Source organism: Chiloscyllium plagiosum, chromosome 26 (genome assembly GCF_004010195.1).
Source record: "Chiloscyllium plagiosum isolate BGI_BamShark_2017 chromosome 26, ASM401019v2, whole genome shotgun sequence".
In the NCBI taxonomy this organism is placed as follows: Eukaryota; Metazoa; Chordata; class Chondrichthyes; order Orectolobiformes; family Hemiscylliidae; genus Chiloscyllium; species Chiloscyllium plagiosum.
The window spans coordinates 11,340,070-11,348,511 of record NC_057735.1 but is presented as its reverse complement, the minus strand read 5'-3'; the positions used below and the strand labels follow the sequence as shown (position 1 = coordinate 11,348,511).

The window sequence follows — 8,442 nt, the reverse complement described above, 5'->3', positions numbered from 1 at the left end:
TGTCCTGAACGTAGGTGGGGAGTTCTTGGACTAAGGGGGACAGGACGGTGTAAAGGTATGCGGAGATGAGTTCGGTGGGGCAGGAGCAGGCGGAGACAATGGGTCGGCCGGGGCAGTCAGGTTTGTGGATTTTGGGCAGGAGGTAGAAGCGGGAGGTGCGGAGTTGTGGGACTATGAGGTTGGAGGCGGTGGATGGGAGATCCCCCGAGGTGATGAGGTTATGGATGGTCTGGGAGATGATGGTTTGGTAAATTACAGTAAACCCATACATTTTGAGAATGGGACAATGCATGGGTAAAGCGGTGAGAGAGTAAAGTTTGCCCCCAGGGTTGAAGGAAGAGTTACTGTGATAGAGAAACATTCCGAGTGAATTGGATGTATCATTCAGTGCATGATAGCCCCTCAACGTGAGATTGATCCTGTTGTTACTTCAGTATATTTCTAAAATATACTAGGAGCAGCAAATCAAATGGCCCCAAAGTTCATCCTCTTAACCTTCCAAATCTTGATCTCCAATCCACTGTCACTTTAGATTTACAACGTGAGGTTTCAGAACCTTCACTAAATCATAGAATGCATTGCTCGAAATGAGACCATTTAGCTCATTGCTTCCCTGCTGGAGCCATGCAGCAGCAACTCAGCACTTAACTCCCCTGCACTTTCCTTATAGTCCAGCAATTCATTTCTTTTCAGGTAATGATCTTTGGCAAAGCTATGATTGAACATGCCTGTTTTATGTTCTCAGGCAGTGCATTCCAGATTCTGACCACTTGAGCTGTAAAACAGCTTTACATCAAGTTACCTTTGGTTCTTTTGCCATTCACATTAATTCGATGCTTTATGTTTCTCAACTCCTGTGCCAAAGTGTTCAGTTTTTCTGTAGCTACGCTGTTAACATCCCTCATGTTTTTGATTGTATCTCTACCTAATCTCTTCTCAAACTCCTTAAAAGACAACAATACTAACATGTCCACATTACTATAGATATTCATCTTTGGAATTATTCTTTTTCATTTTCTCTGCACCACCTCAAATATCTTTGCAGCCTTCCTAAAGTGAGGCGCCCAGATATGGACATGGTACTCCAATTGATTCTGAACTAATATTTTATAACGGGTTCACTATAGCTTCCTTGCTTTAGTACACTATTCATTTATTTGTGAAGCCCAGGATTCTGTAACATCTATTAATCAGTTCCATAACCTATCTTGCCATAGTCAACAATGGTCGCTGCAATCCTCATACCAAAACAAATCCCTTCACACTTTTCTGCATTAAATTTCATATGACACCTGCCTGCCCATTCCATTGTGAATGCTTTCTTGTTGTCTATCACTGTCATCTTCACAATTCTGAGTGTGTCTATATGTTGTGTCATCAGCACATTTTAAAATTGTGCCCTGGATCATTAACATGGATCAAGAACAGCAGTGGTCTAATTGCCGAGCAATGGGGAACCCTAGCATGTCATTGCCTGCAGCCTGAGAAGGGACTGTTCACCACTGGCACTGCTGCATGTCATGTCACTCAACTGCGCAGTACTGGTGCTGCCAAACTTTCATTTCGTTGGCCTTATCTTTGCAGACAAGCTGATATGTGGCACTTTATATTGCTGAGATGTAATGGAGCAGCACTAAAGCTTCAGGCACGTAGAAGAGTAGAACTGGAATTATTTTACCGCAAAGAAGGTCATGGCACTGACACAGCAGATGCAGAATTCAGTGGCAAAGATGGAACAGAGGCAGCTCTAGAATGAGTGACTTGGTTCTGGGGAGGCAAGAGACTCAGAGCTGGGACAGATGTAGCTGGCTACAGTCTTCTCACAGATTGCACCTAGAACGTTTTGCCTGTCATGAGTCTGGACACAATTTAAATGAACCGGAATAAGATTGCGGTGCATTCACAGAACGGTTTGTTTCTTCTTAGCCATTCTCATATTTTGTCCCATTGAGTTCAAGAAACAAGAAGTGAAACTGCTTTTGTAACCAACTTTGACATCTGTTCACATTATTAGCCAAACATATTGAGACAATCAGTATAATTTAATACATAAAGCTTTAATGTATAAAGAATAATTTATTCAATATTTTTGCATCAATTTTCACATTGTTATAATCTTCTACAACTAAAGGATAGACCAATGTTTCTATGTGTTTTGACATAAATCTCAATGTTAATGGCTCTTGAAATGGTCCCAACTTTACTTATGTTGGTTCTGCAGAGCCCTAGCTCTAGTAGAATTGATTCCATTCACATTGAAATGAAATTGTTAGGAATAATGGAGAAAGGATGGCGCAATATATCTGTGCATCATTTCTTAATTTTATATTTTCTGGTGATGGGGGCTTCCCAACTTACCTACAACTTACCTACAACTTACCTAGCAGGAGTTTTGTTTTGCATAACTAACAACTCTTTTGTCTGGCAAAAGTCTTCAAATACCATCCTTGGTTTCGGAGTGGTGGTGTGGAGGGTTAGGTTAGGGGTGGTTTTAGGAGTGGAGGAATATAGAATCATTCTCTAGTCAGAAAGACAATGTAAGTGGAACTAAATGAGTCCTCTGTTTATCAGTGTTAAAATATATAAACAAATGTGGTCTATTATCCATTGTAATTTAAACCTCAGCTAAATAAATCAATAATAGCTACAGATAAAAAGTCAGAGACTTGTAACTTATGCAAACAATTAGTTGTAACATTCTATCTATTTAGCACACCAGATTTGATTTTTAGTCAATATGAGTACAAAGCTGTTTTATTAATTTATAAGTTAAGGCATTAATACAGATTCCCAAAGGCAATGATTCATATCCATGTTAAACATTGTCACCAAGCAAGTTTATTCAAATGTTCCAGAATAAAATCTCAATGTCGTTAACAGACATTCAAAAATAACAAGATATTTTATTTCTTTGATTTGTTCTGGTGTATGTTACAGGAACTGGGATGTTCAAGTGATGAATACGAAATATCTTACTTAATATTCACACTACATTGATCATGATTTCAAACAACTCCTTGCATTAAGCTCTAATTCAAATTTGGTTGGTATCTGTCAACTGATCAATGAACTAAAACCTTATGACCAATTGCACAAGTCAGTCAATATAAAGTGCTTTGAACGACAGAATTTAAACCCTTTCTTAAGTTGCATTATTACTAATTCAGCACAAGCAGTAATCTGTCCGTTCAGAAAATTCACCTCATCCTGGTTTAAATCAATGAAAAGAAAATAAGTTATAAAGCAGAGATTTGAGTTCGTAAAACTAAGATTTCATTGTATTGTTTGTACATAAAATAGGAGATGTGGTAATCTTTTTTCCCTGAAGACAATCATTGATGATTTTGAAAAAGAAACCACTTTTGGAAAGCAGAATACATTTATTGTCAGCTCTCTCAATGTCGCAACATTTTCTGCTGATCATACTTTATCAGTCACTTAATTACATATATCCAAACGTCCCAAAAATCCAAAAATCCAAACACCATTACTTTCTTACCTGATAGGAAAACAATGGACAAGAGGAAGGTGAAACTCATTGTTTTAATGTTTTACAGCACCACGTTCCACACTCAAATCTTTACTTCAGTGGCCCTGCTTCTGGAATGAACTCTCTAACCAGTCATTTCCTTCCCTTTAACACTCATGAGCTTAGAATTACCACATGTGAGGACTGAAAGGAGAGTTTTCAGTTATGACACCCTCAGACTTTACAAAATGTCTAGTTTGAATAAATAAGTACCAGTACATTCGTGGTACAACACTCTGATGCTATATAAAAGACTAATTGTTTTCCTTCTTAGTGTTGTTTGAAGAATTGGATCAACTGTTTAATTGTTAGTGACAGAATGACTATTGCAAGCTGTGGTAAAATCATATAACCTCTACAATTGCTGTTAAATCATTTAAATTGTGGACATTGTTCTTTAAGACACATTTTACAATCGTTGCATATAGGTACAAGAAAAGCCTTTCTGTCCCAACTAAATCATGATTTATTGTGTAGAAAAATGCTAACCAACATGTCTTTGATTCCCTCAGCAGGTTCTGTCAACAAAATCTTGCCTTATGCAACACTATTACTCCAGGATGTCCTTGATTCTCAAGGTGGATCTATCATGAAAAGGCCTAAGCGTATATTGTTTGTAAGACAAATGTATCTATTAGGAGAAAGTGAGGACTGCAGATGCTGGAAATCAGAGTCAAAAGTGTGGTGCTGGAAAAGCACAGCCAGTCAGGCAGCATCCGAGGAGCAGAACAGTCAACGTTTCGAGCATGCATTCTTCATCTGGAATAGAGATGGCCTAAGGAGGAGAGATAAATGGTGGTGGGTGGGTGGGGGGAGGGGTGGGGGTGGGGGGTTGTTGTAGGGAGATACTGGTGAAATTGGCAATGATCCTGTGTGGTTGGAGGGTCCCAAGGTGGAAGATGAGGCTTTCTTCCTCCAGGCATCAGGTGGTTAGAGTTTAGTGGTGGATGAGGCATGTCCTTGGCGGAGTTGGGGGGGGTGGTGAGTTAAAGTGTTCGGCCACAGGATGGTAGGGTTGTTTAGCACATGTGTCCCAGAGATGTTCTCTGAAATATTCCCCAATTTGGCATCCTTTCTCCCCAATGTAGAGAAGACCACATCGAGAACAATGGCCACTGTGGATGATGTGTATGGAAATGCAGGTAAATCTCTGTTGGATGTGGAAGGATCCTTTATAGCCTTGGACGAAGGTGAAGGGGAAGATGTGGGCACAATTTTTGCACTTCTTGCAGTGGCAAGGGCAGGTGCCCGGAGTGGAGGGTGGGTTGGTGGGGGGGGGAGCGTGGAGTCACAGAGGGAATGGTATCTGCGGAATGCAGATGGGTGGGCCAATAGACAGTATAACACATTAGTCCAGATGTACTGATCAGAGTCAGAAACCCTATTTCTGACCTGATCAGATTAAAGTTTACCCAAGCAAAGGCCAAGATATTCCTCTTGATGTTCATGTTCATGCTCCAGACCTTCTCAGGTTTGCCGTGTTAAACTTTGGCCAGAGCCAGTGTGAAGAGTTGTAATTGGCAACTCCTAAATACATGAAACCACAAGAGTTAAATTTAAAAATCAGAAATTGCTGGAAAAACCCAGCAGGCCTGGCCGCAGCTGTGGAGAGAAAACAGACTTAACGTTTCAGGTCAATGACCCTTCTTCAGAATTAAACAGACTTGATGAGTTTTTCCAGCAACTTTTGATTTTGTTTCTGATTTCCAGCTTCTGGGGAAGTTTGGTTTTTACATTTAAAAAAGATTATTATCCTGGAGAGATCTGATAGGATTAAAGAAGGTCCTGAAAACATTTGTTCCTATTAGCTTTACAGTGACAAACTTGGTATATCATGACAAGTTGTTTTGAATTGGATTAGCTTTATTGTCACATGTACTCACATGAATACAGTGAAAGTCGCCACTTACAGTGAGATCTTAGGTACAAAATTACCTAGGTACAGATACTTCAGTACAGGTTCTTAGGTAAAAAAATGAGAAAAGAACATAAACAAGGGCAAAGATGTTTTAATACCAAATGCATTATGTCAGGGTATCATGTCTTTCTTACACCAGGATATTAAACACACAAGATGGCTGTGTGGACTGGCAAGGGATGAGTCAGGAAATTCAGCAACTCCAATTGTCAGTTTTCAGGAACAGAATATTCCTGTCTTCTGGGTTACTGCGTTACACTGCACTGATCTTGGGTTCCAACTCAAGTATTTCATTTATTTAGTTTTCAGTTAAGGCAATCCAATATCTTTTGTCCAATTTGAATAAACTTGCATTCCAATATAAACAAATTTAGCTCTCTTTACCTGTTGGCTAATGCCCTGCCTACAGATTTTCTCAGCTGATTGTACTCACAGAGGCCGACACAAGTGACCAATGTAAGTGCCAGAGCTAATATTAACTAAATCCCTGGATTCTAGTCCCACTTGCCCCAGAGGCATGTAATAACATTTCGGAACAGTTGATTAGAAAATATCAATATTAAATAATTGGTTAAAGGTGATGTCATGGTGTCCCGACCTCTAAGCCAGGAGACCTGGGTTTACGATACCTCACCTGCTCCAGAGGTGAGTCATAGTATTTCTGAACAGGTTGAATAGGAAATATTAATATTATGCAATTAATGCACCACAGGGATGGAGTGCTTTAACTCTCCCTCCAACTTCATTTTGATCTAATCCTCCCCCTCACTTCCTCAGCTTTAGTGTTATTGCCCTCAATAGACTTTGCACATAATTTGATTAATTGGAAACTAATGATTGTTGGTGGCGGATATTGGATAAAAAGTACCTCAGATGATTTGGTGTTAGGAATAAGACACTTTTGGTCCCCACCAACTCTATTTTGATTTATTCCCTGCCCTCCCCTTCACATTTTGATCACGCAGCATTGTCCTTTGATGTGAAGGGCACTGCTTATTACTAGCCACTCTGGTGTCTCCTTTCTTCCTGGTGGTGGGAAATGAATAAATATTTGTACACCTGTTGTCTTTCACTGTGTCTCAACCTTCGCACACACAACATGGATGTTGGGGAAAATATAAGCACTACCGTTGTTAGGCAGTAGTGCGGGGGAAAATAGCAAAAAAAAGTTTTTAAAAAATTAACCAGGAGATTTGGAATCTCCTCAGTTTAGGAAGAAGTAAGACTTTTGGTTGTGTGTGATAGAATGGGTTGAATAGGTCGACATCCCAGAGAGGCATTAGAGAGGTAGTGTTCGTGGTTGTGCCTCACTCTTGGGCAAACCGTGCCAATATAAGGTTGACCCTGATAGTCCAGTACATTTGTCTAGGACTCATTCACATTCATGGCTTCCTCCTCAAGTTCACATAACTCAGTCTGATCTGAGGAGGAGTGGAGCTCTGTGTGCTTGCCCTGTTGTAAAATGCAAAGTCAAAAAAGATAGTACTGGAAAAGCACAGCAGGTCAGACAGCATCTGAGGAGCAGGAGACTCGATGTTTCAGGCATAAGCCCTTCATCAGGACTCTCCACCATCTGCAGTCCTCACTTTCTCCTGCTGTAAGATGACCCTGTTGCACAGTGGAGTGTGCAGTACACAGCAGACCACAGCTATTTGGGGTCCCCTCTGTAGTAGGCTCTGCAGAGTCAGTGCTCAAGGCAGTGAAAACTCATTTTCAATGTGTCAACAGCAAAAGTAATAATGAATCTATTTAGAAAATGACCTTGAATTGCTCTGTTGCTGCTCTCCAGGGATGCCTAACTGATGTCATCAACCATGTTCGCTATAAGTAACCCTTTGTAAGCCAGGTTCGAGCTGGGCTGGGGCCTCAAAAGGCTCTGAGAGTTTCAAGAGGTATGGGTTTTGAGGAGCTCCCTGTGAAACAGGCACAGGCCTGTGTGTTACTTCACCTGCAATTAAAGACCATTTGCAGGTTCAAATAGTGATTGCTTTATTGATTGGCAAAGGCAACTGGTTGGTCCTACAGAGTCTAATGAGTGCAGTTCATACATCACTAACCCTCTAGAAAAATAAGGAATATACAACATCCCATCCCCTAACTTCAACCTCTGTCCTCCCTTTGATGCCTTTTCTTCTCTATTATGGCCTTTAACACTGTCCGCCCCATTCACCCTCACGACTGACCCGTACCCTTGCCATTATCGAACCTCCATGGAAGCTGTGTTCTCCTGAACCCCTCCTGTGTGCCACAGCATTCAATCAGGAAAATTGATGAACCACAGACATAACTGTAGGAAGCAACTTGTATATGGCTCCTTTCAATCTATGTAGACCAAGTGTGCTGAGCATCTTGGGCTCTGCTGACTTGATCTTGAGGGCTGGACGTATTTACAAAAATGCATGTTCATGCCATGCAAGTTGTTATAAGTAAGACCATAAGACATAGGAGCAGAAATTAGGCTATTCAGCCCATCAAGTCTGCTCCACCATTCAATCATGGCAGATAGGTTCCTCAACTCCATTCTCCTGCTTTGTCCCTGTAACCCTTGATCCGCTTGATACTCAAGAACCTATCTATTTCAGTCTTAAATATAATGACCTCCACAGCCTTCTGGTGCAATGAATTCCACAGAAGATGTTTCTCCTTATCTGACAATGATTCTCCTTATCTCTGGTCTAAAAGGTCTTCCCTTTACTTTAAGGCTGTGCCCTCGGGTCCTACTCTCTCTTACCAATGGAAACACCTTCCCAGCATCTACTCTGTTCAGGTCATTCCTCATTCTGTATGTGTCGATTAGATTTCCCCCTCCACCCCCACCATTCCTTCTAAACTCCATCAAGTGTTCCTTCATCTAGATCGTTAACATGTAAAGTACAAGCCTGCCACAGAATGGCATGAGGCCTGGCCCATCGATAACATGGTAAAAAAAATGACTGCAGATGCAGATGTTATAGCTCTATACTAAACTATGAAGAGGAATTAGCTGTGTTTACTG

The 8,442-nt window shown here is 40.8% G+C and overlaps 1 protein-coding gene across 1 annotated transcript in view; it reads right to left on the bottom strand.

Annotated features, from left to right (window-relative positions):
• LOC122562928 overlaps positions 1 to 3,648 on the bottom strand; it is an 83,543-nt gene extending 79,895 nt beyond the window's left edge. The window contains exon 1 of the mRNA XM_043716229.1: positions 3,500 to 3,648. Within this exon, the coding sequence (XP_043572164.1) occupies positions 3,500 to 3,539 (40 nt within the window). The 5' untranslated portion in view covers positions 3,540 to 3,648. The remainder of the gene's footprint in view (positions 1 to 3,499) is intronic.
• Between the last annotated feature and the right edge of the window lie 4,794 nt (positions 3,649 to 8,442).